Below are 16,359 nucleotides of genomic sequence, written 5' to 3'. Positions count from 1 at the left end.
CCCCAGCAGCTGTTCTGCCTTCCCCTAGGTGTTCTGACACCGTCACAGCACAAGGACACTGAGGAAGGGCACATAAAAGCCCCCTTTATTGTGGAAGTCCTGCCTTTTGGGGGTCCCCACACCACCCCCCTTTGCACAGTTCAAGGGCTTGTGGCTCTCCTGGGATGGCTGTGAGCAGCCTGGGAGCTGGGTGGGGAAAGAGCAGGCAGAATTGGCAGTCCCAGAGGCCAGTTCCCACTGTCTGGCCTTCCACACTCTCACTGGGCTTTCTTGGATGTGGTTGTGCGTTTCCTGCTCGGTGTGGGGGTGTGTGACACTGGCATGGGGGCCATGCCATACCAGAGTTGGAGCAGGATGAGTCCATGGCAGATGTGGAGGGAGAGGGAGCTGCAGACTGTGGAGGGGTAGGTGTTCCAGCAGAGCTCGATCACACCCAGGAGCAGCACCCTGCAGCGGAAAAAGCTAGGGGTCTGCATGGGGGACACATATGAGCCCCCCTTGCTCCCAGACGCCCAGCAGCTGGGTGCTCCCCCTCCCTGGCAGCACATACTTGGGCATGTGGGCGAGCTTGGTGGTTGGGGTGCACCAGAGTAAGTAGGGCAGTGTGTGGAAATACCAGACGTAAAACTGGTAGTGCAGGGAGCGGCTGCAGCAGATACCCAGGAAGTTGGAGGAGAAGAGGATGAAGACAATCTGTGCACAGGCATTAAGGAGGCAAACATGGGAGGATGGAGGTGTGATCCCACAACAGCTCCCCAGCCATCCAGCACAGCTCCTTCCTCCAGGACAGGCTGGTCCTGGCAGCACTGCAGGACCTGGAGCATGACCAAGGTCCTCCCTGCCTTCTCCCTGCCCTTGCTGCCCACCCTGTCAAAGGATATCATTGACCGTCAAGGGAGGGGATGGGGGTTTTCTTTTGGGAGGGTCCTTCAGCAAAGTCAGGATGCTCTCTTTGGAACTGAGGGAGAAGCACAAACATCAATCTCAGCTGCTGAAAGTCTCTTCCACCCCAACCCTCCCCTGTAAGCCACGATGCCTGGGCAGCATGGTCCCCAAAACAGAACAGTAACACCCCCCCATTCCCGCCTGCAACTCCAGGACTGGAGCATTGTGGGGGCAGGCGAGACATGGATCTGTATCCTGTATTATGGGGCTGGCAGGGACCAGCACCCAAGGGAACCTCAGGTCTCACCTGTGCCACCGGTGCAGTGCAAAGAGCCCCAGGCCAGCCAGGTGAGCCAGGAGCAGCGCGGCATGGAAAGCCCGATTCTGGAAAACCTCTTCTGGGAGGAAGCGCCAGTTCACCGTCCATTTGAACTGAAACTGGCGGCCCAGGTCGAAGGAGCGGGTCAGGTACCCTATAGGGTTCACCAGGAGGAAGGGCAGCCCCAGAACCACCTGCCAGGGACACACCAGCACCATGGCAGCAGCTGTATGCCAGGTCTGTCACCCTGTCACCTCCTCAATGCCATGTGGGGCGACAGGGACACAGCCTCATGAATTAGATTATTTATCAACCCCCAGCTTGCTGTGTGGGGCCAGCACAGGTGCTGATGCCACTGTACCCAACCATGGCTCTCCAGCCCGGCAGGATGCTGTGACACAGGCAGGCAGCCCACTATTCCTTGCTCCTGCAGCCACTGCAAGCAGGGACCCACCTGGAGCAGGGCACAGATGCAGAGCTTGGGGATACAGCCCAGGAGACCGAAGCGCTGCAGGAGGAGGAAGAGGAGTCCAGGTGCGAAGAGCAGGATGTTCATCTTCACAGACACAGCCAGGCTGAGTGGGAAGCTGTGTTACCACTGCAGACCCCACATGGGAGCCTGGGCAGCCCCCGAGCCCAGCGCAGCCTCCTCTCCAGGGCCCAGCTGGCTCAGGCCCCCAGCACACCATGGAGAGCAGCCCCCAGCCCCTCACCTGAAGAGGAGGCAGCCCCAGGACCAGTGCTCCTCCAGGAAGAGGTTGATGGCGAGGAAGAGGATGGCCATGGCCACGGGGTCATTGAAGAGCCGCAGCACAAAGATGGAGTGGATGCGGTACGAGGCACAGCACATGAAGAAGAAAACGTATGGGGGTACCTTGCAGAGGGCAGAGACACACAAGGGTCAGCAGCCTGTCACCGAGCCCCTGTGTCTGAGCCCCTCCAAACCTGAGACCCCTGCCCGTGTTGCTGGGGTGAAGACTCAGCAGTGCAGGGCAGGCTCTGAGGTGGCTGGCACAGGCCCTGGCCCCAGGGTACCTTGTTGGTTCGGCAGTAGATGCGGAAGACAAGGAGGAGGTTAAGCAGGTAGAGGGCAGCGAAGAGATACTGTGCCAGGCGGATGTTGGAGCCGCGGCCCGTAGCATGGTACAGGCCCAGGAAGATGTAAACGAAGCCGGCGGGGTAACTGTGGGGAGACAGGAGTGAGGGGGTGGGCCCTGCGGCCCCTCCTGGGAGCCGCCGGTCACGGGGAGCTGGGTGTCCCTGTCACTCACACCAGCGGCCCTGTGTCACCCTTCAGCTGGGTGTAGTCCAGGGTCCCGTTGGCGAAACCCTCCACCTCCTGCATGTAGGCCTTCCAGTCGATCTCAGTGTCTGTGGGGATGGGGGGGTTCAGGTGGGGCAAGGGGGGCCAAGGAGCACTGCAGGGGGTGTGGGGGCTCACCTACCTCCCGACCCGCCAGCCTGGCCCTGTGCCTCCATGCCATGCTGCCAGCCCAGGCTCTGCCCCCCTGGCCCCAGCCCCATCCAGGGCTGCAAGCTGACCCCTGTGTGTGTTGCTGGACTCCCAGCCCAACCCTGCATCCCTCCCATCCCATCCAGAGCTCCCAGCCCACCCCTGTGTGTGTTGCTGGGCCCATCCAGGACCCCCAACCCAACCCTGCATCCTCCTCTGTCCCCTCCAGGATCCCCATCCCATCCCTCCATCCCCCTCCCATCCCTTCTAAAGCCCCCGGCCCCATACAGGCCCTCCATCCTGCCCCTGTGGCCACCCCAGCACCGTTCAGGACCCGCAATCCACCTCTGCATCCCCGCCGTCCCACCCAGGAGCCCCAGCCCGCCCCCGCCCCCCTGCCGGGGGATGCTGTCCCCCGCCGGGGCCGGAGCGGCCCTGTCCCCCCGCCCGCGGGATCCCCGCCCCCCGCGCTGTCCCAGGAGCCAGCCCCCCCTCGCCGCCCCCGCGGGGCCGAGCTGTCACTGTCACTGTCCCCGCACCGCCTCGCGCTGTCCCGGACCGGCCCCGCCACCCCCGCGGGGGCAGCGCCACGCCGGGCTGGGCCGGGCCGCGGCACTCACAGGGCACCCTGCGGATGACCCAGAGGTTGACGCCGCCCTCGGCCAGGCAGAGGCAGGCGGCCACCAGCGGGGTGTAGCGGGGCTCCAGCAGCGCCGCCCGCCGCTCCCTCCATGCCCGCCGCAGCGCCGCCGCCCCCCGACCTGCCGCCATGCCGCTCCGTGTTTCCGCCCGGAGCGCTCAGCGCGGCGCACCCGGCGCGGGCCGGAAGCCGCACGTGGGGGCGCGGGCGGCACGTGGCGCCCGGTGCTCCCGCCCCGCTCCCGGGCATGGAGCGGCGGCGGCGCGCCGCCAACCCCCAGTACGGCCGGCGCCGCTTCTGGGACGCGCTGTACCAGCGGGAGGGCGCCGAGACCCGCGAGTGGCTGGGGGGGCTCTCCCGCTTCCTCCCGCAGCTGGAGCCCGAGCTGCGCCCCGGTGACCGTATCCTCGTGCTCGGTACGTGCCCCATGCCCGGCGTACCCGGTGGAGGGCGGGCAGAGCGCGGAGTCCCGCCGGTCGATGCGCTGGCGCTGGCCGCCAGAGGGCGGTGCGTCACCGAGCCGGTAGCGGGAGCTGCGTCCGGCCCGGCCCGGCCCGGCGGGGCCGGGGGTGCGGCGGGCGGCAGGGCGGGTATAACCGCCCCGTAATCCCACCTGCGGGCTGATCCGCTGCCGGGCCGACGAGATTAGGCGGGTGTAATCACCGATCCTGTTAGCGGATCAGCCGCTGCCAGCTGTGCTTAATAGCTCCCAAATCCGCGCCCCCCCTGGATTCCCCCAGTCACCCCGTGGAGCGGCCAAGCCTCGGCGGAGCGGCTCTGAGAGGAGGGTATGGGAGGGGGCCTCTCCCAGTGTATTGCTGTCAGGGTGCTGTTCCCTGAGACAGCAGTTCCTCCATCCCTCTGTCCGTCCGTCCCGGTTAAACTCCCCCTCCGAAGCTGCACGCTCCCCTACTTTCCCACTGGAATTTCTCGGCAGTTTCTTAGAGGACACAGCCGACTCCTGCCCTATAGCACTGCTGGGGGGAGGACTGGGGATACTCCCTTCCCCCTCCCTGCCTCCAGCCTCTCCATGTATCCCACCGCGAGGTGTGGGGATCCAGTGTGTGAGGCTGCCCTGGGACAGGAGCCCAAAGCACCCATCTTAAGGGACGAGGGTAATTAATAAATATCCCAGCACTCACTAACTGGCATCAAAGCAATGACCTACCCCTCTCCAGCAGCCCCAGGCCACCCACACCCTTCCCTGGGTCCAGAGGAATAGAGCTGGGGTGCCAACCCCCCCCCACACGGGCATCCCGAGCCCCGTGGTGAGCTATGCCCCATACAGGCTGTGGCAACAGCGCCCTGAGCCACGACCTGCACGAGCTGGGCTACACCGACGTCACCAGCATTGACTTCTCCCCCGCCTGCATCGCCGCCATGCGCGCCCGCTGTGCCCGCTGCTGCCCCGGCCTGCGCTGGGCCGTCATGGACATCCGCGCCCTCGCCTTCCCAGATGCCTCCTTCGACGTGGTGCTGGAGAAGGGCACTCTCGACGTGCTCATGGTGGAGGAAACCGACCCCTGGGATGTCTCACCCCAGGCAGCTGCCTCGATGCGCCGGGTGCTGGCGGAGGTACGGGCTGGGGGGAGCTGAGCAGAGGGGCAGAGGGTGGACCCCCACCCCTCTTTGGGGTGGGGGAAGGTGCAGAGTGCCTGCTCACATCCCTACTTCCCTGTGGGTGCCCCAGCCAGTGGTTCTGCCCTGCCAGTTGGTGCTGCCCCCTCAGCTATGCTGCAGGGGGACACCTGGGGGGCTACCAGCACCCCTGGGGGTGGGAGACCCCCACTCTCATCCCCCAGCACCTCCTCTGCAGGGAGGTGGATGGAGCAGGTTGTGTCCCTGGGTCCTGTTGAGGGACTGGATAGCCCCTGTCTTTATTTGCACCCTAAGTATGAAGAGTTGGCAGGAAAAATGAGCCCCATCCAAGTGTGGGTGGCAGCAGGGGACCTGGGGGGACATGCCGAGGTGGCCCTGCCTGCCCAGGGCAAGGTGATGACTGCGGGGCTGTGACAAGCTCTCACCCCGCCCCAGCTTCGATCTCCTTAGCCGGGGTCCCCATCATCTGGTCTGGGGTTGCCATGGCAACTCCAGTCAGCATCGACAGGGCCACGGTGTTGCCACGGGGACAGGCGATGCCTCGGGGCCCCAGTTAATTGGCGGTGGTGGAGACAGGGACCGGATTGAACCTGCCCTGGCGCGGGGGTGCAGGTCCTGACAACCTCCCCTCCCCTGCGGGAAGAACTGCCAGGATAATTAATTGCTGTGCCTGCCTTGCACCCTGGGGTGCAGATACGGGGTGCTAGGAGGGTGCTCATGGCTGTTGACACCCCCTCATCCTCTCTTGCCCCACTGAGCCTGGGAGGGAGTGGGACCCCCAGCAGGGCAACAGGGCTGTGTTCATCATCTGTGCCCTGCACTCCCTGCCAGCTCTGCTGCCTGTCCTTGTCATTTTGCCAAACGGCAGGGATTTAATTTTCCCTTTTTTTTTTCCCTTTTTAATCCCCTGCTCAATCCCTGCCCTCCCCCAGCATTGCTGGGTACCAGCCTCCACCCGCATCCGGTCCCTGTGTCCTCATCCCCAGGGGGATTCGCTGGGTGTTCCCACTTGCTTGCTGCTTTGGAGGTCCCTTCAGAGGGGTCTGGCCAGGGCATCTCCCCTCCCGCCCCCATCCCCTTTCTTGTGGAAGGTTCACAGCATCTGTCTTGCTCTTGCTCTCCCTGGGGAGGGGACATAAGGACCCGAAAATCCACCCTGCCTGTGGGGAGTCCCCAGGGATACCCCATCCCGGCAATCCGGGGGCAGCAAGTGTGGCGGGCGCCAGAGCGAGGAGCAGCCCCCGCAGCCCCCTTTCCCACCCCCAGGCTCTGGCTGGCGGATGGAAAGGTTTCCTGTTCCCGTCTCTAAGCAACGGCCGTTATTGCTCTATTAACGAGGGATGGGATGCAGACATGCGGGATGCCTTGCTCGGCTCCAGCCGGAGATCCCTGCCTACCCCTAGCCCCAGGGACCCCCCTCCCCGCTCATCGGTTGGGAAGCTCTGGGGTCTTCCCAGGGCAGATTTTCAGGCACTTCCCAGGAGGGATGCTGAACTGGGTGCCCGGGGAGGGATGCAGGGACCTGCCTTCCCCTTTTCCTGGTCAAAACCACTAAGGTTTAGTACAAAATCCATTAATGCAGCAGGGGAGGACACACAGGCTGCCTGTCCCCTCTGTTCCTGGCCCCAGCCAGTGCTGAGCTGTGGAGCTTCCCAGCAGGATTAAACCAGAGCTTGGGAAACCCCCCACTTGGCCCCCAGCCCTCTCCCTGCAGCGGTGACTCTCTGCCCTTGCCGGGGGGGCCTGGGGGTGTCCCCGCCTGGGGCAGGGTGGCCGGGGGGGAAACTGGCCACCCGCCCGCCTTGGGCAGTGCCTTTGCATGCAGAGCACGCAGGCGCTGGCCGTAAAAGCCTTTTGACATTGGATAAAGCCAAGCAAGAAAATTGATGTTCTTTTCCATCCTGTTAGCGGGGCTTAATTCCAGCAGGGAGAAAATGGTGATTAAAAGGGTTGAATCCTTTCCCATCAAACACCCCTTGCCCTCCCCCATTAGATTCTGGGTATTGGCAGGGGGTGGTACTGGGTGCCACAGAAAGGGGTGGGTGGGATGGGCATCCCATGCTGTGCTGAGGGGCCCCTGTGCCCAGGAGGGCAAAGCTTTTCCCCATGACAGGGTTGGGTTTCCATGCTGTCTTCTGTGGGTGGGGGTGAAGAGTTTTGGGGTGTGTTCCTTATTACCACCAAGCTGTGGGTGATCTGGGGGAAGGTCAGAACTGGAGGTGTGTCTCTTGGAGGGTCAGGGTTAAGATAGTGGATTTTGGGGTGCAATGGGAGAGTTTTGGGGGGGGATCTTTAGCAGATGGTGCTGGGGATCCCTGGTAATGGAGCCAAAGGGGTAAACCTCAGTGTCCCCACACCCCATCCTGGGGGTTCTCTTGCCGCAGGTGAGCCGGGTGCTGCGCCCAGGGGGCTGTTTCCTCTCCATCACCTTCGCCCAGCCCCACTTCCGCAAGCCCCACTATGCCCAGGAGGCCTTTGGCTGGTCCCTGCGCCACACTGCCTGCGGGGATGGGGATGCCGGCGCCTTCCACTACTTCCTCTACATCATGCGCAAGGGGCAGCCTCTGGACCCCCGTGATGTGGCCTTGGGGCGCCGGCTGCACCAGCCCCTCCCACCCCCTGTCCCGCCGCCGCCCCCCGCCCCCCCGGACGACGACGAGGACTACCTCCTTGCCATCCAGCTGTGACTCAGGGGGGCTTCTCCGACCTCTCCCCACCCAACAAAGCCTTAAGCTGCTCCATCTTCACGGGCAGGGGATGGGGAAGCAGTGTATGCCCCCCCAAAAGCTGCCCAGTGAGTGAGTAATGGGGGGATACTTGGCCTCCTCCCAGGGGGCAATGGGATGCTCCGGTGATGCTGTGCTCCCTTCCTGGCCTTTCCTTGCCTGGCTGGAGAGCAGCCAGGACTCCGGGCTTTGCGGCCGGTAATGAAACCAAATCGGGTTTAATTCCACCCATCCATCTTGCAGGGAGTGGCTCCCTGCCCCCCTGTCTCTTCCCCTTGGCACAGGCAGCTGGGCTAAGGGCAGAATGAGGATGCTGGCACTGGGTGCAGGGGACAGGATGGGGGGTGCCCACTGCTCCACCCCCCCCCTGCCATCGTGCACCAGGACCCCTGCCCCAGCCTCCTTGGCTATGGGGGTATGCAAGGACACCGTGTCCTTGTCACCCCCAGCCAGGTGGTGGGGGGTCCAGGCTGGGATGTGCCAGCATGGGGCAGGGAGCACCACGGGGCAGGCAGGGTGGCACATCTGCCCCTGTACCCCTCCATCCCCACTCTTTGGCTATGGTGACAACCCCGGTGTGCTGCACACGCCTGGCCCACATCTGCCAGTGCCTTGGGGCCAGCAGCGCAGTGACAGGCGTGCCACCGCGTGCTGGCAGGGCTGGCTGCACATGGGTGCCAGTGTGGCAGGTGTAGGTGCTACCGGGGTGTCACCAGGGGCTCTCTGGCTACCAACGCTCCCTGAGGGGGGCACAGAGGGGACCCCTCCTCGGCAGGGCAGTGGTGACAGACCACAGAGGCGCAAGCTGCTGGGCTGCTGTTTCTGCAGAAAGGTGTAAGTGCCTCAGCCGGTGGCTCCCCCCGCACCAGGAAACAGCAAAGGGCTCTGGGGTCAACACCCCACCACTCCCACCGTGGCAGCCCATCCCGCAGGCACCCTGAAAACCAGCTGGCAACACGGAGGGACAAAAAGGAGCAGGAAGCTGCCGGCCTCACCTCAGTACATGAATGTATTTTATTCATCGCATTTTGTTCACCAGTACAGTGAAAAATGGCATTTAAATTTACAATGGATCATTTGTAGAACATCATGACACAAGTATCTTTTTTTTTCTTTTTTTTTTTTGAGTTTTTTTTCTCAGTTTTTTTGTTTGGTATTTTTTTGTTGTGTGGTTTGGTTGGTTTTTTTTGCGTCGTTGTCTCCATAAATGCCACTCGTAGGTTATTGAAAAAGATGATGAGTTTCTCATGCACATCAGAACCCCCCGAGAAGCTTCTTAAAAAATAAAATTAAATTAAAGTACAAAATTAAAAACAACGACTCAGGACAGTCCCTGCCCTCCCCACTTCCCCCCAGGCCCCACCACCCTCAAGCAAGGGGCAGTGCTGGGACTCCCTGGCACCTGCAGCCGGCCCCGGTGGGCTCTGGTGCTGCCTGGAGGGGACTGCAGCAGCTGGTGGTGCTGCCAAACCCTCTGGTGCTCCTGCTGCTGGCAGGGGGTCGGGCTAGGGGTCCCTGCTCCCCTCCCTCCTCCTTTGGCTTTCCTCGTGCTCCCTCCATCACTCTGGCCCCCCATCTATTTCTTGCCCTCGGTTTTTTCTTCTTTTTTTGTCTTTTTTTTTCTTATGGAAAAAAATATGAACCTTTTTTTGTTGTTTGTTTTGTTTGTTTTTGTTTGTTTTCCTGATGCGGTTACTTCGACATCTCAACGTCATCAGATCGTTTTTAACAAAGATTCGGATATAAAAATACAAATATGAGGAGTTTCTGTTTAAAAAGAAGCGTGCCGGAGTGGTGGGGCTGACCCTCGGCCCCCGGGCCGGCCGCCCGGGCCACCAAGCTCATGCAAAAAACGATGGAGCAAAAAATGTCTCTGGACAGCAGCGCTCCCCCCGTGCTCGTGGGGCCGGGTCGCCCCGGGATTCGGGGACCCTCCGCCAAGGAGGATGGGGGGGATGTGCCGAGGAGCAGGGGGCTGGACCCCTTCCCCGGGGAGGGGGGTCCTCGCCCAGGGTGGGGGGCTCGGCGGGTTGTCCCAGCCCCGGGGGGAGGCGGAGGGGTAAAGTGCATGGCTCGGGGGGGGGTGGTGGTGGCTGCAGGGCCCCCCCCCGGGCCGGGGAGGGGGGCAGCGGGCATGGCCTCCCCCTCCTCATCGGCGGTCCAGCCAGCATGCGGGGCGGCGGGCTGGAGCGGGGCTCGGCCGGCGGGTCCTGGCGGCGGGTCCCGGCTTACACCCCCGGCGGCGACTTCTCCGTCATGCCCTTGAGCACCTCGTCTATCCGGTCATCCTCGATCACCACTGCGGGGACAGGCGGGGGGCGCGTGGGCGAGGGGACGAGTCAGCCTCTGCTCCCCCCCCCCTTCCCCCCGGCTCCATGTGTGCCCCCCAGATGCTGGGAAGTGGGGCAAAGGGGGTTCAGGTGGGTGCAATGAGGGTGAAGGAGAGGGGATCACCCTCCCCCCACCCGGCTTGGTTAGGGGCAGCATCCCTCCCTGCAGCCAGCCGGCTGCCTCTGGATGGGTGGTTAGGGAAGCGGGGGGGGCAGGAATAGACCAGGAAGGACCCCCCCCTCCTCTCTGCGGCAGGCGCTGATGAGAGCAACAGGACTGGAATGGGTAATGACCCAGCGGGGGGGGGGGGGGCACCGCCTGCTCGGCGGGGGTGGCAGCCAGACCCCCGTCAGCATCACCCGCTGCACAGGACACCCACCCCCACCACCGGCATCACAGGTGGGGGAGCCGGACAGCCCCCCACCAGTACGGCGGGCTGCACGGCCCCCCACCATCAGCATCACCATGGGAGGCTGAACAGCCCCCCCATCATTGCCACCTTCCAGAGAGCCCCCTCTCGGCATCACCCACTGGGCACCCCCCTCCCTCCGCATCAGCATCACCGGTGGGAGGCCAGACAGACCCCCATCAGCATCACCATCAGGGGGCTACACGCGCGCGCGCACACACACACACACACACACACACACACACACACACTCTCTCTCCGACATGACGGGCTCGGCAGGTGCCTCCCATCACCATCACCCTGGGGGGTGGAGGACAGACCCCCCTACCCCAACATCACTACCGGTCCGTAACCCCTCATCACCACCCTGGGGGTAGATTGACCAGACCCCCCCACCTGTCACCAGCATCACTGGGAGAGCATCCAGACCACGGAGGGAGAACCATCCCCCCCCTCCATCCCTGGAGGGGACTGCTAGACCCAGCCTCCACCACCGCAAAGGGGGGCAGTGGAGCAGGCAGTGGCTCTCCCCTCTGCGGGGCTGGGGTGTATTTGTGCTGGGGCAGGGGGGCTCTTCCCCCCCCCCCTTGCCTCTGCAGCTCAAGGAGGGGTGTTTGCCTATGGAGGTCCCCCAAGCAGGCAGGATAGGGGGCTGCAGGAAAAGTGGGAGCCATTCTTGAGGGTCCACAAAGCATCAGGGAGGATCAACAGTGACAGATCAGGGTGCATGGGGAGGGGGGGCATTTATTTGGATCCTGATGGAAGCAAGGGGGATACTGATGGGGGTCTCCGCAGCAGGCAGTAAAGTGGGGAGGGCAGGACACGGGTTCATGGAGTCCCGGGGGGACAGTAAAGCGGGGGGGGGGGAGGGGGGTGAATGTTTGTTGATCAGCATCACCGGAGACTGTTGATGGGGTCTCTGCGGCAGGCAGGCAGAAATGTGGAGGGAGAGAGGTTTAGGGGGCCAGGGGGGCTGTTCCTGCTGACGATGGGGGGGAGAGCGGGGGCTTGTTTATAGGGAATGAGGGGGGCAGTCCCAGGGGTACTGAGGAGAACTTCTGGGGGGTCCCGGGGGCACTGGGGGGGCAGCCCCAGAGATGACTGGGGACAGTCCCAGGGGCAGCTCCAGGGATGCTGCAGGGTAATCCCCGGGGGAGTACCGAGACGGGGGGGAGGGGGTTGTGGGGCAGCACTGGGGGGGACAGTGCTGGTGTCTGGAGCAGGGGGTGGGGGGGCCTGTGGTTTTGGGGCAGTGCCTGCCATCAGTCGCAGAGCTGGGGGGTCTCAGGGTTGCCGGGGGGCAGTGCTAGAGTTGATGTAGGGCAGAGATGGAGATTCTGGGGATGTGGGGGGCAGTGCTGGGTATACTGGGGAAGCAGTGTTGGGGATGCTGTGGGGCAGTGCCAGGGGTGGCAGGGGACAGCGCTGGGGATGCAAGGCAGAGCTGGGAGTTGCAGGGATGCTGTGGGGCAGTTCTGGGGATGTAAGAGCCGGCATCGGGGTACCGGAGATGCCGTGGGGCAGTGCTGGAGATGTTGCAAGGCAACATCAGATGCCGTGGGGAAGAACCAGGGCAGAATCGGGGGTCCTGGGGATGTTGTGGGACGATGTCGAGGGGTGCCAGGGATGCACTGCCCAGTGCCGGGAACGCTTGGGATGCAAGAGCACAATCACGGATCCTGGGGGTGCCGTGGGGCAGCGCTGGGGATGCAAGGGCCAGTGCCAGGGGGCAGCGCCGGGTGTGCTGGGGCAGAGCCAGAGACGCTGCAGGGCAGAGCCGGGGATTCCAGGGCAGAGCCGGGGATCCAAGGACAGATCCGGGGATGCCGTGGGGCAGCGTCGGGGACGCAGGAGGCAGTGCCAGGGATGCCGGGGATGCTGCAGAGCAGATGCAGGGGTCCCGGGGATGCCATAGGGCAGCGCCGGGGATGCAAGAGTCAGCACCAGGGATGAAAGGACAGATCGGGGGGCTCGGGGATACCGTGGGGGAGCGCCGGGGAGGCAGGAGGCAGCGCCGGGGATGCCAGGGATGCTGCAGGGCAAATCCGGGGGTCCCGGGACAAAGCCGGGGATGCTGCAGGGCAGATCCGGGGTCCCGGGGATGCCGTGGGGCTGAGGCGGGGGTCGGGAGGGCAGAGGCGGGGGTCGGGCGGTACCTCTTTTGGCGCGGCCGATCTGTCCCAGCTTGGGGGGCCGCTTGCCCTGGTTGCCCGCGAAGAAGGCGTTGGTGTCCTGCAGGCGGCAGCTGAAGGGCAGCTCCCCCGCCTCGGGCTCGGCGCCGTAGCGGCCCACCTTGTCCTCGCCGTAGGGAAGCACCTGCGACATGGCGGGGCCGAGCGGGCCGAGCCGCGCCGCGCCGAGCCGGGAGCCGGTCTGCGGCGGCGGCGGCGGCGGCGGGGAGGAAACCCGGGCGGAAGGATGAAGTCATGCATCCGGGGGGAGCGGGGACCCCCCCGGCGGGGGGCGGCTCCGGAGCGCCGCGGCCCGGCCCGGCCCGGCCAGGACAGAGTCGAGGGACCCCCTCGGTCGGTGCCCGATGCCCGCCCGGTTGGGATGGGGACCCTCCCAGCCCGCCTTCCCAGCCCCTGCCCCGGCCCCAGCGCAGGGTGGTCCCCCGGGCACAGCCCGGTGAGGCGGTCGACCCGACTCAGGCATGCCCTCAACCACGGGGTGCTCCTGTGGAGAGGGGAGCCCTTGGCACAGGCGGGTGCCCCCGGGTCAGACAGCTGAGGACCACCAGACACAGCTGGCGCATAAAGGTGATGCCAAAAAGATCCCCTAATGCCCTTCTCCAATCCACCAGCTCTCTGCAGCCCAGAAGGCTCAATCCCTCAGAATCCCACCCCAGGTCTCCCCAGCCAGGCTGTCCCCAGCCCATTACTTGTGTCTCTTGGCCTACACCCATCCAGGCACCCTCTCCTGCAGGCTCCCTGTGTTGGAGTCCCCCTTTGGAGCCACACCGGTCCTGCCTCAACCCCTACCAGTCCCCTTAACTCCCTACATGTGAATCTCTGCACATGTGTGTGCACGTTTGTTCACATCTTCCCATTATATGCTTTTGCAGGAAGGCAGGGGCACACAGGTGTGATTCTGCAGGAGTGTGTGAGTGTGGCCACGTGGGGACTGTGCCCCAGAACACTCCTTGTTACACGGCTTGGCCCTTCCCCATGGGCTCTCTGTGGACAAGGGGAAGGGCCATCCCCTGTGGGGACCTGCCATGGGTCAGCAAGACCCCATTATCCCAGCAGAGCCATGTTCACATCCCTTCTATACACCTCTGTCCCAGACCCACCCTAACTCTATCCTGCATTTTTCACTGCCAGGGTAGTGATTTTACTAATTGGCATCAGTGGTCTTGGTCAGCCTCACCTGGGATTCCCCCCATTCGGGTCACCTGGGGCTGAGGTGCTATTTAAGCTCAGACTGAGGCTGCTGCACCTTTTCTGAGCCCTGGGTACAACCCTGACCCCCGGATCTGGGGATGATGATGACAGCAGCAGCTGTGGCTGGTGGGAGATGACCACCCTACCTTGGAGCAGCACTGTTCCTGTTGCTCCCTCACGTCCGGGCCCTGTGGCTTATGTGGGGGTCCTGGGTTGCAGCTAAGCCAGAGCCCTGTGTGGAAATGGCACTTGCCAGCTCCAGATCAGCCCTATGAGAATGTCATGAGATGTGAGGGGGGGTTTACAGACAGTTCTGTGGTTCATCTCTCTGTGCCAGCATCCCCATGACCTGAGATTCTGTTGAAAGGTGCTGCAGAAGGGCATCAGCTGGAATGGTCCATGACAGTGGGCAGGTACTTCTATTTTGGGAAGGCTCAGCCATGTTTTTACCTTTATGTCTGGCTCTGCAGAAAGTTGGTCCCTGCTCTCCCCCACCAGAGCCAGGTCGGGGCAGCGGTGCCCGCTCTCCTGGCAAAGAAATGCCTTTGTTTCTGCCTTTGCTGGGGAACCAGGTTGAACTTTTTCATGTGAAGGCTTCTGTTCTCTGTGAAAAGTGCCTGGGAAAATAGGCAAGAGGCCCACGCTGAGATGTGGCCTGCTTTTCCCATCGCTGAGCCCACGTGCCACTGCCCGTGGGCAGGGACCAGCAGGCCGTGGCACACGCGGGGCTGGGGGTGAGCGAGAAGAGGAGCAGATGGGCTGTGTGGGATGTGAGTGGCACCAGTGCAGCACTCCAGGAGGGTTTCCAGCCTGGCAGGCTGCTGGGGAGAGGCTGGAAAGGGGTCACCCTGGGAATGGCCCCACTTATCCCACACCTGTATCTGTTACAGTGCCATGCACCCAGGGGAACTGCTTGGCTTGGCTATGGGGTAGGGGATACTCTGAGGGGCTGTCTGGGATTCTGGGGTGTGGGAAGGACCCTCTGCCCATCCCAGGCAGGAGGAGGGCTGGATTTGTGCCAGCACAGCTGGGCTGTGGGTGGGGCAGGGCAGTACTGTGTCACGCATCCCTGGGCAGAGGGGGAAGGTACCAGGGACCTGAATGTGGGTGGGTGGACAGTGGGATGCATGAGGGACTCCCCTCATCTCCTGCCATTGCAGATAGCATCCCCTCTAGTGAACCAGACAGAGCGCCCTCCTTCCCCTGGCTCTCATCCCACCTTCGTTATCCGCCTTTTAGCAGCCACGTAATCTCCTTTCTCGCTTCCTTTGCAGCCTTTTGTCCGACACAAAGCCAACTCCAGAAGGAAGAAGGGGCTGTGAGAGTGGGAAGCAGGTGTTTTTTCCTGCCCTGGCTCCTTAAACCTGGGCAGTAGCCCCCGAACTGGGACACCCTGGGGGTGATGCAAGGGCTGGGGGCCAGCCATGCCACCCAGGGTGGATATGGGGCTGGGCAAGGGACATGGGGCCAGATCCTGGCTTCAGTGGGATGGGCAGTGGAAGTTGTGCTGCATTGCCTGCACTTGGGCAATGCTCTGGAGCTCACTGGTGCCTGCCGTGCCCCAGCCCCACACCTGGGTGCTGCCCCTGAGCCCTGTGCCCTTGGTGGGAATTGGGGTGCCTACTCCAGGTGCTGTGATGGAGGTGAGGGGTTTTCCTGCAGCCGCTGGTGCTTCAAGTGGTTCTACAGTGGAAAATCACCCTGTGTGTGTGCAAGTGGCTTGTGGTGGGACATGTCATGCCCAGGCTCTGCAGGGACTCCTGGGCAGCTGGAGTTGGACTGGATGGGAGTGCCTGGTGGTCCCCAAGGCCTGACAGGGATGGAGTCAGTGGCCCGGCAGGCAGTTACTGGATGTCAGGGAGCTTGGAGGAGGTAGGAGGCATCAGCCACAGGATGTGAGGCTTCCTTAGCTGCAGGTCTGGGAGGCAGTCAGTGCTGTCACCCAGGGTGGGTGCCACAGGGCTGGGGGCTGCCGAGCCATGCCAGGAGGCTGGCACGGGTACCTCCATCTGTGCTGCTTTGAGCTCTGCCAAGAAATGGGAAATGGCACTTCTGCTCCACAGTGGTGGCAGCTGCAGCCTGGGGGCCCTATCCAAGTGTCTGCTGCTGGCACTGCTGCTCTCTCTGAGCCCCCATCCTGGTGTGAGGGACTAGGTCACTTGTAAGGCTGGGGATGTGTCCCTCCCTGGCTGTTGCCACTGGGTCTCAGTAGCCAAGGCCCAGGTAAGAATGCCACTTTGTGTGCTGCCTTTGCCATGGTTCGGGTCTTTTGGGGGAGCAGAGACACACACCAGGGCTGGGTACAGGCAATGGGGATAGATGACCACGTGGGACAGCGGTTGTGGTGACCCTTTGTCGCCGTAGTGAGGAGATGTTGGGGGACAGACACCCTGCTTGGCAGCTGTCCCATGGCTGAGCCCGGGGCAAGTGTGCAAAGGTGGCATGTTCCTCATCTTCTGCTGCCCCTGCAGCTGCTGATGTGGGAAGACAAGGCCAAAAAGCCTTTCCTGGAGGGACAGTGCCCTTCCCAGGGAGGAAGAAGAGGTGGTTACTAGTGAGATGAGTTTGTCTGTCTTGGTGCACAGCCTGGAGTTGGGAAGAGGGTACCCTGAGT

General features: G+C 63.2%; 3 protein-coding genes across 5 annotated transcripts; 1 reads left to right on the top strand and 2 right to left on the bottom strand.

The window, feature by feature from the left end:
• Window positions 1-84: 84 nt before the first annotated feature.
• On the bottom strand, window positions 85-3,453 carry ALG3 (ALG3, alpha-1,3- mannosyltransferase). 3 transcript variants are annotated; one of them, XM_017810815.1, is made up of 9 exons: window positions 3,419-3,453; window positions 2,476-2,575; window positions 2,240-2,387; window positions 1,918-2,078; window positions 1,659-1,779; window positions 1,193-1,398; window positions 882-958; window positions 551-695; window positions 85-447 (listed from the first exon to the last, which is right to left on the bottom strand). In XM_017810815.1, the coding sequence occupies exons 1-9, from the start codon at window positions 3,426-3,428 to the stop codon at window positions 258-260; spliced, it is 1,158 nt and encodes a 385-aa protein (XP_017666304.1). In that variant the 5' UTR covers window positions 3,429-3,453; the 3' UTR covers window positions 85-257. The 3 variants fall into 3 exon arrangements, with proteins under 3 accessions (XP_017666304.1, XP_017666305.1, XP_017666303.1); XM_017810816.1 differs by lacking the exon at window positions 3,419-3,453 and adding an exon at window positions 3,278-3,398; XM_017810814.1 differs by lacking the exon at window positions 3,419-3,453 and adding an exon at window positions 2,650-2,762.
• A 91-nt stretch (window positions 3,454-3,544) lies between these two features.
• Window positions 3,545-9,269, top strand: LOC108495126 (endothelin-converting enzyme 2-like). Its single transcript, XM_017810448.1, has 3 exons — window positions 3,545-3,713; window positions 4,586-4,872; window positions 7,281-9,269. Exons 1-3 carry the CDS (start codon window positions 3,545-3,547, stop codon window positions 7,581-7,583), a joined length of 759 nt encoding a protein of 252 aa, XP_017665937.1. The 3' UTR covers window positions 7,584-9,269.
• CAMK2N2 (calcium/calmodulin dependent protein kinase II inhibitor 2) lies at window positions 8,613-12,735 on the bottom strand. Its single transcript, XM_017810817.1, has 2 exons — window positions 12,519-12,735; window positions 8,613-9,921 (listed from the first exon to the last, which is right to left on the bottom strand). Exons 1-2 carry the CDS (start codon window positions 12,685-12,687, stop codon window positions 9,851-9,853), a joined length of 240 nt encoding a protein of 79 aa, XP_017666306.1. The 5' UTR covers window positions 12,688-12,735; the 3' UTR covers window positions 8,613-9,850.
• Window positions 12,736-16,359: the final 3,624 nt, after the last annotated feature.

Source organism: Lepidothrix coronata, unplaced genomic scaffold (genome assembly GCF_001604755.1).
Source record: "Lepidothrix coronata isolate B3197 unplaced genomic scaffold, Lepidothrix_coronata-1.0 Scaffold29, whole genome shotgun sequence".
Classification (NCBI taxonomy): domain Eukaryota; kingdom Metazoa; phylum Chordata; class Aves; order Passeriformes; family Pipridae; genus Lepidothrix; species Lepidothrix coronata.
This window is presented reverse-complemented; position numbering and strand designations above follow the sequence as displayed.

Coding starts and splice junctions, on each gene's coding strand:
- ALG3 (XM_017810814.1), bottom strand. CDS start 2,728: ATGGGGCTGGGGCCAGGGGGGCAGAGCCTGGGCTGGCAGCATGGCATG. Junction 2,388..2,475: donor GGTGACACAGGGCCGCTGGT/GTGAGTGACAGG, acceptor GTCTCCCCACAG/TTACCCCGCCGGCTTCGTTT. Junction 959..1,192: donor GCACTGCACCGGTGGCACAG/GTGAGACCTGAG, acceptor CTTCTCCCTCAG/TTCCAAAGAGAGCATCCTGA.
- LOC108495126 (XM_017810448.1), top strand. CDS start 3,545: ATGGAGCGGCGGCGGCGCGCCGCCAACCCCCAGTACGGCCGGCGCCGC. Junction 3,714..4,585: donor TGACCGTATCCTCGTGCTCG/GTACGTGCCCCA, acceptor TGCCCCATACAG/GCTGTGGCAACAGCGCCCTG. Junction 4,873..7,280: donor TGCGCCGGGTGCTGGCGGAG/GTACGGGCTGGG, acceptor CTCTTGCCGCAG/GTGAGCCGGGTGCTGCGCCC.
- CAMK2N2 (XM_017810817.1), bottom strand. CDS start 12,687: ATGTCGCAGGTGCTTCCCTACGGCGAGGACAAGGTGGGCCGCTACGGC. Junction 9,922..12,518: donor GATCGGCCGCGCCAAAAGAG/GTACCGCCCGAC, acceptor CTGTCCCCGCAG/TGGTGATCGAGGATGACCGG.